This window comes from Hemiscyllium ocellatum, chromosome 2, assembly GCF_020745735.1.
Source record: "Hemiscyllium ocellatum isolate sHemOce1 chromosome 2, sHemOce1.pat.X.cur, whole genome shotgun sequence".
NCBI classification, from domain to species: domain Eukaryota; kingdom Metazoa; phylum Chordata; class Chondrichthyes; order Orectolobiformes; family Hemiscylliidae; genus Hemiscyllium; species Hemiscyllium ocellatum.
Window position 1 is genome coordinate 122,027,771 of NC_083402.1, and position 15,659 is coordinate 122,043,429.

Consider the following 15,659-nt stretch of genomic DNA (forward strand, 5'->3'; position numbering starts at 1 on the left):
CCGGCAATGTCTATGTCCCACAGATAAGTTTTAAAAATTCCTTCTGGCCTTATCGCTGTTGTTTTAAGATCATGGAGATAGCAAAGTGGTAAGACCATGATAGGGCCTTACCATTAAGTATATATGTCCTGCTAATATTTGCTTTCCCAAAATGCAACACCTCGCATTTATCTGAATTAAATTCCATCCGCCACTCCTCAGCCCATTGGCCTAATCTGATCAAGATCCCATTGTAATCTGCAGTAACATCCTTCACTGTCCATTACACCTCCAATTTTGGTGTCATTTGCAAACTTACTAACTATACCACCGACGTTCAGTTTACTTGGATGGAACAAATAGGGAAAGACTGTTCACACCATTGGAAGGATTGCAAACTAGATTTAAACTAAAAGCAAAAGTAGCAAAGGCAACAAGAGGAAAACTGTTTTCCATGTAACAGGCGGTCAGCATCTGGAGTGCACAGACTGAGAGTGTGGTGAAGGCAAGTTCGGTTGATGATTTTGCAATGCAGTTCGATAGCTACCCGAGAAGGAACTTATAGGGAAGCTTATAGGGAGAAGGCAGGAGAATAACATTACAGGTGAGTTGCTCATTCGGAGGGCTGGAGCAATGGCACTATGGGCTGAAGGTCTCCTTCTGTAACGCTACAATTCTATTATCTGGTTTTTCTTTGAGTCAAAAAAGTTAATGGGAAATTCGAAATGAGTTGGTAAGGCGTGAACAAGGAGAAACTGTTTCCACTGGCAGGAAGGTCAGTAACCGGGGACGCAGGTTCAAGATAATTGGCAAAAGAACCTGTGGAGGCATGAGGAAACATTTATTTTACACAGCAGTTATGATGATGTGGAATGCACTGCCTGAAAGGTTAGTGGAAGCAGATTCAAAAACTAACCTTCAAAAGAAAATTGGATTTATATTTAAAGGGGGAAAAAAAACCCAGTGCAAGAGGGGAAGGGAGAGGATTGGGTCTAACAGGACAACTCTACCAGTACGGGCAAAATGAGTCAAACTGCCTCAGTCTCAGCTGCATTGTTTTATATTTTCAGCAAAGGTTGTAGGCCTCTATGATAACCCGCAGCTGAACAATGGACCTCTGGGATTGAGAGCCCACAGAGGATTACTCCATATCAGCTAGTTCTTCATAAACAATAGATGACAACCAGGAAGGTGAATGGATTCACAATACTGCAAAAGCACTAGATGTTTCCATCCTGTCCTCAGGACTTCGATAGGCCATCAAATGCCCGGTAGCTAGCTGAGCTGAGCACCTGATTGCACTAAAGCATCCTGGCACCAAAGCATTCTGGGATAGCGGGCAACAGCAAAGTGAGACAGGAGGCCAAGACTGGTCTCTTCTGACCTTGCCAGCATAACTTGGATCAACTCCTGGTCAGGAATAGGCCGAGTTACATTGTAAAGGAACTGTGGGGAAATGCCAAAACAGATGTGCTTGGGAGCAAAAGTGTGAAATGTGGAAGGGTGCGGGTTATCTAGGCACAAAGAAATAGCTACATGACTAAACCTTGTTGGCGTATACTTCCAGGCTTCTTGTTATGTCAGTGTAGTCATATTACTAGACTAGCAACCTAGACTTGAACTGATGATCCTGAGATATAAGTCCCGAACCCAGATGCTTAGTGGAGAATTTAACTTAGTTACCTTGGTAAATCTGAAATAAAAAGCTACCAGTAATGGTGACAACAAATTAGCTTGCTGTATAAAATAGTATGGTTCACCAATGTCCTTTAGGAAAGGAAATCTGTCATCCTTACCCAGTCTGGCCTATGCGATTCCTGAAGCACTTTAATATGGTCTAACAAACTCACCAAGACTATCTCAAGGAATATGCAATAAACACACCCATTGAATGAAGAAAGAGGGTGACTGGTACTGCCCCCATACAATTGTTCATTATGGTTGAGCCAATCAGGCCAGTTGTTTATCTATGGCATGAAGGTTTGATTCTCTCCCTGGCGGACATGCTTTTATCCCATAAGATCTCCCCTCTCATCAGACCAGTGGACACTGAAGCCCTGGTCACAACTCGCTGCCTCCACCAAGTAATTCAGCAACAGTAAAGAGTCAAACTTAAGAGTCTGTGAACAGCTCTGCTCCACTCCTTAAGCTATTGGAACAGCTTTTCAAATTCTGATTGCAAAATAATTTCAAACTCCCACTGAGTTAGAAAACCACTGGTTGTATTTTTAGAGGCAGCAGATGTTGAATAATTACAGTATGTTGGTGGCAACAAAAAAAAAGGAGGAACACAGTATATTAATTTGAGTAGTTATACCTCTCTGTACCATAGAGAGACTGTTCAAAATAAAATTAACTGTTGTTTTGAATCAGGGTAAAGGTAATGGTTGATCTTTGAGCCACAGTTTATCTACAATGTTGGCATAAATATCTGAGGGAACCTAATGTGTGTGTTCCCAATGATAGCCAGCATCTTTCACGCAACTCAGAACATCTGCAACATCCGTATTCATTCCAACAGAATCCCTTAGATCAATAAAGGCTAAAGTGGGGATGTGACAGAGGTTTTGAAAATTAAGTGTTTTGAATGAGATTGCCAGGGTTGGAGGGCGTGAGATATAGGGAGAGGCAGAATGGGCTGGAGCATAGGAAGCTGAGGGGTAACCTTATAGAGTTTTATAAAATCATGAGAAACATGGATAAGGTAAATAGACAAGGTCCGTTCCCTGGGGTGGGGGAGTCTAAAACTAGAGGGCATAGATTTAGGGTAAGAGGGGAAAGATTTACAAGGGACCTAAGGGGCAACTTTTTGATGCAGAGGGTAGTGCCTGTATGGAATGAGCTGCCGGAAGAAGTGGTGGAGGCTGGTACAATTACAACATTTAAAGGGCATCTGGATGGCTTTATGAATAGGAAGGGTTGAGAGGGATATGGGCCAAATGCTGGCAAATGTGACTAGATTATGTTAGGATATCTGACCGGCATGGACAAGTTGGACCGAAGGATCTGGTTCCAGGCTGTACTTCTCTATAACTCTACAACCCTAAATAACAAGTAACTGTTGCTAGTTGTGGGAGGGTCAATAACCAGAGGTCACAGATTTAACAGAATTGACCAAAGAACTAGAGGGGAGTGGAGGCTAATTTGTTGTCTCACATTAATTTGCTGTGATCTGGATATGGGTGGGGAGGGTTGAAGCAGATTCATTGGTAACTTGCAAAAGAGAATAAAAACTGAAGGGCTACAGTCTCAGAGTAAAAGTAGGTGGGAGTGGAACCAAGTGGAGAGTTCTTTCAAAGAGCCAGCACAGCACATGGGGCTGAATGGACTCCATCTGTGCTCCAAGATTCTATGGTTCCAAGGGCTTAGGAAAATGAAACAAAGAAAACTCGAAACACTCTCAAAAGAAGGTCAGCTAGAGATATGGGCTCTTTAATAGAATGTCTGGATAGGTAGTTGGCATCTAATTCCAGAAGTCCTGGGTTTGATTGAAGGTTAAATTATTGAACCTGTAACCCGGAAACCAGGACTAATGATCCATGAATGACAGTCTATATCCCATTGATTTCAACTAATTGGAATAAGCAGAAAAATAACAACAAGTCATAGGCTCTCTGCCTGTATTCCTGATGAAGGGCTTTTGCCTGAAACGTCAATTTTACTGTTCCTTGGATGCTGCCTGAACTGCTGTGCTCTTCCAGCACCACTAATCCAGAATAAGACCCATCTGGTTCACTAATATCCTTTAGGGCAGAAAATCTAATGCCCTTACTCCATCCATTCTGTATGGGACCCCAGACTCACAGCAATTTGGGTAACTCTCAATTTTCTCTGAAATAGTCTAGCACCCACGAAGTTATATTCAAGGTAGCAGCTCACCACTTTATCAGTGTTAAAATGGGAATAGGCAATAAATGCAGGCCTTACCAGTGATGCTTGCATCCAGTGAATAAGAGAAATGTATTTTCTGACTCCAAACTTTCTTATCCTCAACAAAAAAGCAACAACAACAAAAAGAACACCTACAGATGTTGGAAATTACAGAATGCTGCAAACAGACTGTTTCCACTTTCTCAACTAATTTCCTGAGCTGCTCATGTGGTTCCTGCCGCGGGTTTGGCATCAGGTTCTGAAACGACTAACCTTGGCTTCTTTATCCGTTTCGTGATGTTACCAGAATGTAGTAAAGTTCATTTAAAGCGTTTAAGATGGACTATCTTTTTTAACTTAAAAAAAGAAAGCAGTTGAGTGACATTCGTCAAATATTAAAAACATATTTCTCACATCGAGATGCCACCAAAACTTTGTAGATTCTGACCGCAAGATCTACATTACACATAAATTGGCTTCAGATTCCTACTGAATTAGGAAGGGCCTTGTCAGAAATATCTTTAATTACCATGAGATGGAAATCCATGTTGATGCCATGTTTCATGTTGCTCAACTTTTACATCTTGCAGTTGTTTTATTTACCCTTTCCTTTCTCACACGACCTGACTCACAGTCACAATAGCACAGAAGGGGACTCTTCAGTCAATTCAATCCATGCTGGACTTTCTACACAGTAGAGTCGAGAGTGTGCTGCTGGAAAAGTTCAGCAGGTCAGGCAGCATCCGAGGAGGGGGAAATTTGACGTTTCAGACAAAAGCCCTTTCTAGACAGTAGTCCAATCAGTCCCACTCTTCTGCTCTATCTCTTTAGTTCTGCAAATTTATTTTCCTCTTATAAACATCCAATTTCATCTTGAAATAATTCATCAACTCTGTTTGCACCACTTTTGCAGGCAACTAGTTCCAGGTCATTACAATTTTCTTCCTAAGAACAGTTCTTCCTCAAATGCATCCCCGCCCCCAAAACGGCCCATCCAGGAAATTAAATTATTGGTTACAACTTGAAAATGAATTAGCAAAATGAAATAGGAAATACTCCATGTTGAAAATATTGCACTCTGCCTGACTGAGGGCATGGTGATCGGGGAAGGGGATACCTGAGGTAAACCACTTTGTTTCCAACCATGAGGTCACCATGAAGGTCCCACCTCCTCAACCTTGTCTCTTGCCTGAGATAAGGTGACCCTCAAGCAAACTCACTATCAGTTGTTTCTCTCTCTCTCTTTCGCTTTCTTTCTCTCTCTCTGATGAGAGAGCATCCCTACAATCCTCGGGGACCTTGGCAACTACTACTACCCACAGGAGGATATAATTTCCTTAGAAATAGTGCAACAAAAGTTTACAGATCTGATTCCTGAGACTGGAGGTCTGTCCTAAGAGGGGCGAGAGTAGGAAAGCGATAAAATATTAAGAAGCTATTTCTCAGATTGAGATTCCACCAAAACTTTGTAGATTCTGACCCCAAAGTCTACATGCCACATAAATTGGCTTCAGATTGCTGCTGAATTAGGAAGTGCCTTGTCAGCAATATCTTTAACTACCCTGAGATGGAAAATCCATGGGGCTTGGGAGAATCAGAATCTCATTGAACTCTATAATATTCTTAAAGGGCTTCAAAGTGTCGATGTAGAGAGACTGTCACTCTAGATGAGGAATCTATAACACAGGGGTCGCAGTCTCAGGCTAAAGGGTCAGCCATTTTGAACTGAAGGAACAGCACTTTCTTCAGAGGGTTTTATCATCTTTGGAATACTTCTCCTTCTCAGATAGCAATTGACAGAATTGACAGAATAATAACTGACAGAAATTAGAAAATACTTAAGGGGGCATGGAGGAAAGGTAGGAGTGTGGAGATGATGGACAAGGTTACAATGATTTTATTGACTGGAGCAAGCATATACAATGAGCCATAAGGCTCAGTACTGAAGCATTCCTGAGGGACAGAGCCGTATGCCTATGTGTACCAATGGCATAGACATCATGATGCATCATGAGACTGGAGCATAAAATTACTAAGTGAATTGATAGATTAGGGGAAGGGGCAAAACTGGCAGATGAATTTCAATGCAGGCCAGTGTGAGGTCATTTATTGCAGAACAAAAAGTATCCATCTGAATGTTAATTATACAGTTAAAAAGCTAGAAAGAGTGCATGTCCAAAGAGGTCCATGTACACAGATCCTGACAATGCTGTGGTCAGATCTAAAAATAATATTGTGTTAAACAGAATGCCAGCCTGTCTATCCAGAGGACTAGAACATAGAAGGGAAGGACGCTTTGCTGAAGTTATACAGAATTTTGGTTACACCACACTCCATGTTAAGCTCTTGGCTCCACGCCTTAGAAAGGGTACACTGGTCAAAGGAGTGCAGTGCAGATTCACCAAAATGTTACCCATGTTCCAAGGATTAAATTAAAAAGAACAATTATGTGAACTAGGCTTCTTCCTTGAATGTAAAAGTTTTAGAATCAAAAAGTACGGTGCTGGAAAAGCACATTCGGTCAGGCAGCATCTGAGGGGCAAGAGAGTCGACATTTCAAGAATAAGCTCTTCATCAGGAATGCTTATGCTTAAAACATCAACCCTCCTGCTCCTCGGATGCTGTCTGACCAGCTGTGCTTTTCCAGCACCACACCTTTTGACTCTGATCTCCAGCATCAGCAGCCCTCACTTTTTCCTAGTAAAACGTTTAATGGATGAGTTGATTGAGGATTTCAGACTCTTGAAAAGAATTGACAGAGTGGAAAGAGGGAAACTGCTTCTGTTGATATTGAGGAGTTTTGGGCAAAGGTATAAACTTAATCTCGAAGAGGTTAGGGAATATTACTTTGCACAAAGGGTGAGAAATGTGCAGTCCTCTCCCACAGGTAGTGAAGAACACTTGATGCTACCTCAATTAATTGTTTTAAGTCTGAGATGGAAAGCCGCTTGCTAGCTAAAGGTTATGGAAGCAAGGCAAGTGGAAATTCAAAGCTGCCATATTTCATTGAATGATGGAACAGGCTTGAGGGGCAAAATGGCCTCCTCCTATTCCTATCAGGAGACCAGATGTGAATAGTTGACATGGGCTAATTCACAGGAAATGGACATTGAGGGTAATGATTCTAAGCAGACTCCCATAATTTACTCAGTGCAGTTTGTCTTTGAGTAATAACACAAAATGAGAAAACGCTGCCATTCCCCACAACAGTGGCCATCTTGGTTTAATCCTGCCTTCTAAATTTCTGAAGCCAAGATACCACAAATCCTAACTATCTAGGCTGTACCCATCCATTAAAAACAGTGGCAGGGTATGATTTGCTGAATTACTGAGCAAAATGCTTATTTTTATTGCGCCTTGCACATGTCAAACTGCTTATAGTCAATAAAGTGTGATTGAAGTGCATTCACCGCTGTTGCAGAGGGAACGTAGAGACCTATCTGCACACAGCAAGATGTCACAGGCACCAAGGTGAGAGCAAAGGCAAAACACTGTTCATGCTAGAAAGCTGGAATATAAACAGAAAACTCCAGAAACATTCAGTATGGCTGGCAGCATCCATAAAAAGATGAAATGGCAGAGACAAGAGCAAGAGAGGATGACTATTAGGCCCATTTCTAACTCATTCTTTTACAGATGTAAAGTTGGGTCTAATGCTCCAGATGAATCTAATTGGGCTGAAACAATGTATTTCTCCACGGCTATTGCCTGAGTAACATTTGAGGATTATATGCCCTACTGGCTGAGTAACATTTGGGAATTATATCCCCTACTGTCTGAGTAACATTTGGGAGTTATATCCCCTATTTGCCAGAGCAACATTTGGGGGTTATATCCCCTATTTGTCAGAGTAACATTTGGGAGTTATATCCCCTATTTGTCAGAGTAATATTTGGGGATTATACCTCCTATTGATGGAGTCAACAGAAGGTTTACCCCTGTAGCTTCTGGAATTGTCTCATTGTAGCGACATTGCTTTCCTTTTTTGAGAAAATTCTAAATGCAGAAAGACAATCTCATCAAACCAGCCTGGTAATTACCCCACTGATCTCCAACTTATAGGGTTTTTTTTACTAGATGATATCCCTAAATCAGGTCTGCCAGACTACAGGAACTGAAAACTTGGGAGATAAAGTGATGGTGGTATTGGTGGTAGTGGTGGGGGTCATTTGGGATGAATAATAGCTTCTGGTAGCTGCTTTCAAAGCCAGTGCAAAACTTGGTAGGAAGGTTAATGTACAACACAGTGGCTAAAGCAGGAGTCTCAAAGCATTGCTCACAATTGGATTGAGAACAGGAAAATTTTTTTTTATTACTCACTTTTCAATAATTGGAGCATCCCGTCGAATTATAATCAATAGAAATTGCTGTCCTGTTGATTTAACCACTGGAGGTTTGGTATTACTCAGTTGCGACTTGAGCATATGTTACAGCATCAGTGCTTCCCTTTGTCAGCGTAACAATAGCAAAAAAGGAAAGAGTATCAAGCAAAGCTAAGCACCAAGTCATGTGAGGAGATATTGGAAGAGAGTTGACCAAACAGATAGCTTTTAAATAATATGTTAAGGAGGAGAGAAATATGGAAGGGCACCGGGAGGAATTCCTAGACAGTATAGCACAAAAAGCTGAGGCTATAGCTGCCAATAATAAAGCAATGAGACCTGGGACTGTCCAAGAGGTCAGACATAGAGGAATATGGAGATCTTAAAGGTTTGTGGACTGCAGCATGTTACAGAGATAGAATGGGATTGGTATCATGGCAGGTCTTGTGCACACAGGGAAAGTTACTTTCACATTGCTGGACTGCAAAGCCATGAGACAACCAGCTGAATGGAGCATGGCAAAAATTAATGTATAGAGTTATGTGTGTGCTCATGTTTGCAGAAGGCGGATGGTTGGGAAAGTGGAATATTGGAGCAGTCAGGTGTAAATGTAACAAAACGTGGATCATGAAATCAGGAGCAGGTGGGCCAAGACAGAAATCCCAAACAATTAATAGCTTAATGTAACATTTTTCTCGATTGAACAGTTAATTAGGAGAGCAAGCTGTCTGCTTGCACAAAGCAGGTACCTTGGATTTCTCCGTTATGTTCCTTACACCGATACTAGCAATTTTCCAGCTGTCAGATGGTTCATTAGCAGACCACAGTAGAAAGTCAAAGCTGTTTCCTTCTGGTCGAAAGTACATATTCAGTCTTCCAGAATCTGTGCCAGTTATCTGATATACAAGCCTCACGCAGCTTTCTCCCAGAGCTTGCAGTTCAGGACTGGTAAGGAGGCCCAATTTTCCATCATGATGGTGAGAGCCTTCAATATAGATGTAGCGGCCTGAAAAACAAGGAGCATGCCAGCAATTAGTGAACTCTGGAGCAGCAACGGACTTGTACATTTTACCAACATTGCTAACTTCAGGCTTGACAGGAGGAACTCCTCTCCCTGTCCAACTCTGCACAAACTTCCACAGGTCAATGCAACACTGAAATGACAAAAAAGCAAACAAATTATGTCAGTGTAGGGAAACGCTTACAAATCTGGAGAGTTGCTGCTCAGTGATGCTGATATTTTCAACATACTTTGCTCAGAATTGGAGCACATAGCAAGAAGGAACATGGCGTTTTATTTTGGCTTGAACGAATCACCAAGATTAATTGCACTTATATCCCGCTGTCTGAAGAGGCTCTTCAAATCAAGTGTTATTTTTTGAGAGTAATGCCACAGAAAGGCACCTTCCAGAATGTTTTGAATGTTTTTAATTTAAAGAAAACTGACTTAACTTCAACACTCCCAGAGCTGCTGCATGTTTTTAAAACCATTCTAGGGGATTTAAAATTCTGTTACTCATGCATGAAGGCCTTGACTAAAAACGCAGATTTTTTTTGTAACTATTGTTTTATTTAAACTGTATCAAATTATCATTTTTAGATAGGTCAAGGATTATGATTCAAAGCAATTATTTATCAAGGCAATTACATTATAAGACAATGCCTGACTGAGCTGGTATTGACGGGTTCAATTAGACTCAAATAAATTGGAGTAGAAACTTCAAAAATAATGGTTTTACAGAATGGGTGCAATTATGAATGGAATTCATATCCCGATTGCTGATAGTGCTCAATGCAGAAACCCAAATTTCTGAGTGCTGTATATCAAGTGTTTCTGGCTAGTGGCAGCCTGCTTAATCAGTACCTCATCTGCTACCTTAAATACTCACTCCTTCCCCCACCGGTGTGCAGGGGCAGCAATGTGTACCATCTCCAATTTGCACGGCAGCTACTCACCAAGACACCTTTCAAATTCGACCTACAGTGTCTTACCATCTTACTTTCAGCATTGATTCTGTTTGCGACAGTCCTGTAACTTTATCTTTTGAATTTTGCACATGTGCAGTATGCACCTCTTGGCAGCCAGCTCATAAAACCTGAGCAGCATCCTTCCACCCCCCCCACACCGAAGTGTTCTGGGAATCTTTTTGCTAGGAAATTGTTCACGCTGCCTCTGCCACCTAAATATATTGCACTAGGATGTCCCAGTTAACTTTTAAATCAGGCAAAGCTGTGCCCATAGTACTCAATGGGTGAATGGGAATTGTTATATGTGGATTTGAGTTTTTACTGTTTCTATATATCTAAAACAGAGGCATGCCGCTTTGCATAGGCCAAGAATGTTATGTTAAACCTTTATAAATCGCCAGTTAGACCTAAGCTGAAATATTGTGGGTACCATATGCTGGGGAGGATCTCAGGGCCTTAGAGAGGTTGCCCAGGAGCTTTACTGGAATGACATCGGGTTTAAGGAGCTTTAGTTGTGCACAGTAATCTAGAGACACTGGGATCATTCTCTTTGCAGCTGGGAAAATTCAACAGGAATGTAATAGAGGTTATCACAATCATGAGTAGTTGTGCTAAGGTGAGTAAGATAGGCCTTTCTTTCATGGCAGGGAGGGTCAGGAACTAGAGGACATGGGTTTAAAATGATTGGCACAAGAAAAGAGCTGAGGAGAGGTTTTTTAAAAAGTGAGATGTTAAAATCTGGAATACACGGTTGGAGAAGAGGTTTTAACAATGACTTTCACAAGGGAAATTAGATAAATACTTGAAGGGTGGAAAATATTAGGACTGTGGGAAAAGAGCATAATCGAATAGCACTTTCAGAGAGGTTGCACAGAGACAAAGGGCTGAGTGGCTTTCTTCTTTACTGTATTATTCTATAAGCTCCCAAAGCTCAGATCCTCACCTTGATGATGACAAAACTCACCTAATCTACTCTTCCTAATGTTACCTTATACGTACGAAACTTAGCTTAGCATGTTTCATGTGCTGTAGTAAGATGGTCCGAGGAAGGTTATCGGACAAAATGAACTCCACATTGTAATCATTGGATAGCTTGGTGGCGCTGGATATTTCAAATGGGAACAAACACCCTCTCTGGAATAGAGTCATAGAGATAGAGAGCATTGTAAACAGACCCTTCAGTCCATGACAGCCAGATATCCTAAATTAATCTAGTCCCATGTGCCAACATATGGACCATGTCTCTGTAAACCCTTCCTATTCATATACCTATCCAGGTGCAAATGTTGTAATTGTACCAGCCACCACCACTTCCCCAGACAGCTCATTCCATACACGCACTACCCTCTGCTTGAAAGAGGTTGCCCCTTAGGTCCCTTTTAAATTTTTCCCTCTCACCTTAAACCTATGCCCTGTGGTTTTAGACTCCCACAGCCTGGGGAAACTGATCTTAGTTATTCACCCTATCCATGCCCTTGTGACTTTATAAACTTATATAAGATCACCCCTCAGTGTCTGACACTCCAGGGGAAATAGGTCCAACATACTCAGCCTTTCCCTATCGCTCAAATCCTCCAACCCTTTCAACATCCTTGTAAATCCTATCTGAACGCTTTCAAATTTCACAACAGCCTTCCTACAGCAGGGGTTCAATACAGCATTCCAATAGTGACCTAATGGAATGGGACAGAGAGAGGCCTGAAGTAGGTGAATACCCAATAATGGGAACAACACTATAGAATTTTCTGGTAACATGGATTCAGATTCCATCAGAATAGACGATGATATTTGAATTCAAAAGAAGTATGGCAGTAAAATGGTCACCGTGTAATCACTGTCAATTGCTGCAAAAAACTCATCTGGTTCACTAAACCTGCCATCCTTACCATATCTGGCCTACACGTGAGTCCAGACCCACAGCAATCATTTTTGACTCTGAACAGCCCATAGGACAGTTAGGAATGGGCAACAAATGCTGGCTTTGTCAGAAATTCCAACACTCCACGGATGAACAATAAAAACAGTGAAGCAATGTAATTGGATATTAATGACTGTTCCATTTCATAACTCGGTCCTGTTTGAAATAACCATTTACTAAGAACAGATAGCCCAGGAATTGTAACTTCTAGTTCCAAACAGATACTTAACCTTTTATAAGGTTTATAAAGAAGAGGTCTCCCATTTTGGATTGAGATTAGAAGAATTATTTTTCATTGAGTGGGGTCTGAGTCTGTAGAATTCACTTATCCTCAGAGTAGTGGACGTTGAGCCATAGAACATGTTCAAGGGTGAATTGGAGAGATATTTATCAAGGACTATGGGGGAGGAGAATGGAAAGTGGAGCTGAAACCACAATCAAATCAACTATGATTTTATGAAAGGTGAAGCAGATTTGAAGTCCATATGGCCTGCTCTTCCTGATAATTCCTGTGAGCTATGATAACACAATGATTAGTAGATATGTTACTGGATGAATAACCAATAGGCATGAGCTAACCATCTAGGGTGACAAGTTCAAATCCCAGCATGCAGCTAGAAAATTTAAATTCCGTTAAGTGAGATCAAACATCAATCTGGATTTAGAAATTCAGTAATTTGCTTCAGTACTGCCAATTAGGGAAGGAAATCTTCCTTTTAAACCTGGTCTGGCCTACCTGTAACTTCAGACCCCAACAATATGGTTGACTCCTTAGCTAATGTACTCAGAGAGAAGGTGGTAAAGTAACTAGTAATCCAATGGCATAGGCTATTGTGCTGTGGAATGTGGAGTCAAATCCCATCACACCAGCTAGTGGAATCTGAATTAAATTAATACATTTGTAATTCAAAGCTAGTCTCTAGCAACTGCTGATTGACACAAACCCCCTCTGCTTCACTAAGGTCCATTAGGAATGGAAATCTGCTGTTTTTGCCCACGTGTGACTTTTGGTCAATTGCAACATGATCAACTTTAAACTGCCCTCTAAATGACCTTGCACACCAAGGACAATTAGGGATGGACAAGAAATGTTGGCCTTGCCATCAAGACCTCCAACTCATGAGAGAAAAAGTAAAACATTGACCTTGTGAGCAGCTGGTGGCTCAGTGGTGAGTGCTGGTAGCTCAATGATTAGCATTGCTGCCTCACAACACCAGGGACCTGGGTTCAATTCTAGCCTCTGGCAACTGTCTGTGTGGAGTTTGCATATTCTCCCTGTGTCTGCTCCGGTTTCCTCCCATAGTCTAAAGACGTGCGGGTTAGGTGAATTGGCCATGCTAAATTGCCCCATAGTGTTCAGGGATGTGTAGGTTAGGTGTGTTAGTCAGGGGTAAATATAGCACAACAGGGTAGGGGAATGGTTCGGGGTGGGTTACTCTTCGGAGGGTTGGTGTGTTGTTGGGCCGAAGGGCCCGTTTCCACACTGCAGCGATTCTGTATGTGGCTCAGGGTCACCACTTAGAACGGGCAATAAATGCTGGCCTTGCCAGGGATACCCATAACCCAAGAGTGAATTTTTAAAAATACGATAATTTGTTTTAGCTGACCATTAATGTGTGTCAGACAATATCTCTAAACTCATTCAAATTGCCCATCTCTAAAATCTGCAAGGAGACTTGGCAAAAATAGTTTCTCAAAATATCCTGGTTGACACAACCCCAGAAAGTATTGCCCAGAACCATAAACACAAGAGGGAGTGTTGACAGCTGGGCTGTGATTTAACATAGTGAGAATAAGCAAATGCCAATCCACAAAACTTTCACTAGACCATTACAGTAGGATCAAGGCTCGAGTTCATAAATATAGCCAGCCAGTCCATAAACCAGTGATATGTAGATTAACTCTCAGCTTCCTTTCTCAGTTAAAGCAGTTGGGGTTAAATGACTGCAAAAAGACTAAACTGTGTCGAAAAACTGATGTTTCTGGTTGAGACACACAGATGGTTTCTCTTACTGAGTCACAAAGACACGAAAGTCCAAAAGAGGGAGGGGGACACAGAGGAGAGAGAAGGGGGAGCAACGAGAGAGAGAGGGCCAGAGGAAGGGAGATAGAGGGGTGCCACAGAGAGAGGGAGAAAGAGAGACAAAGAAAGTGAAGGATGGGGTTGGGGTGGGAGGCCAGAGCAAGAGGATGAGGGAGAGGGAGGTGAGGGGAGGGACACAGGAGAAAAAAAGAGAGAGAGAAAGACAGTGAGAAGGAGGGTGGTCAGAGAGGGAGGGGGTCACAAAGAGAGAGAAAGACAAAAGAGAAGGCGGGGAGACAGAGAGGGAGGTGTAAGGAGAGAGGCAGAGGGACAGAGGCACAGCGAGTGAGGAGGGCGGAGAGAGAAGGAGTCACAGAGAGAGAAAGAAATGAGAAAGGGATACAGAGAGATAAGGAGGAACGAGAGTGTGTAAGAGAGAGAGAGGGGGGCACACAGGGAGTTGGACAGAGACACAGAGAGAGAGAGAGACACACACTGATATTTTAGTTACAAAATTAGCGGTCTTAAAAGTACAAATAGTTTTCATAGATTGATATCAAATAAAGAGACTCACCGAAAATGCAATAAAGACTGCTTTTAGATATAGCCCTGACTGTAGTAAAAAGTGCCTTGGAGGAAGATTATCAGACATTAAAGAAGACACGACAGCTCAGCTGATTGGAGAGGGAGGTTTTAAGAAGTTTCTCAAAAGAGAGAAAGGTGAAGAGCTTTAGGGAGCGGCTGGAGTGATGAAAAGCAGCAAATTGAAAGAATATTGAGAGCTCAAAGTGCTGTAGACGTGAAGGGGCAGATTCTAAGTTCACAAATATCTCTTTTACACTAATCCAAAGGAAACAGTTAGCAAGAAGTGTCCACCCCCTTTAAAAGATTAACTTAATATCGTAATGTGTGACATGCTGTTTGACAAACATTTGCTTTCCCCATTCCATCTTTCTTCAGTGATTTTTCTTTCATTAGGAGCCCAAATTACTACAGTACCGTACAGTAAAGCCAGTAATCTATCCTTTTTTGAGAACTGAAAGATGACTACTTCATATCAACACAGCATTGCAACCAACACAGCTCAGTTTTCAACATATTTATCTAAGGTGTTATGTATCTGTAATACCTTTCTCTTCCTTACTATTTTAGTTAGTATTTCCATTCCATGACTATCTCTTATGTAGCTCACCTCCATCTCTGCCTCAGCTCACCTGCTCCTGAAACCCTTTCCCACACGTTTTGTTACCTCTAAATCTAACCTTTCCAACCCTCTCTGGGCTGGCCTTCTATATTCCACCCCCTGTAAAACTGCACACCCAAAACTTCGCTGCTCATGCCCTAACACTCAACCAATCCAATTGACCCATCACTCCTGTCCTTGGTGACCTGAATTAATATTTGGTCTGGGACTGCCTTGAATGCAAAATTATAATCTTTATTACAAATTTCCCCTTGGTCTCACCAGTCTCAATCTCTGTAACCTCCTTGTAACTGTTTAGTAACATCCCCTCCAAACCAGTATCTGCAATCCATCAATTCTGGCCTCTTGCACACTCTGAATGTTGGCTCCTGGTTT

The 15,659-nt window shown here is 41.8% G+C and overlaps 1 protein-coding gene across 1 annotated transcript in view; it reads right to left on the reverse strand.

Annotated features, from left to right (window-relative positions):
• Positions 1-15,659, reverse strand: part of mamdc2a (MAM domain containing 2a) — a 132,216-nt gene that overhangs the window by 92,728 nt on the left and 23,829 nt on the right. Inside the window, exon 3 of the mRNA XM_060841762.1 lies at positions 8,921-9,177. Within this exon, the coding sequence (XP_060697745.1) occupies positions 8,921-9,177 (257 nt within the window). The remainder of the gene's footprint in view (positions 1-8,920; positions 9,178-15,659) is intronic.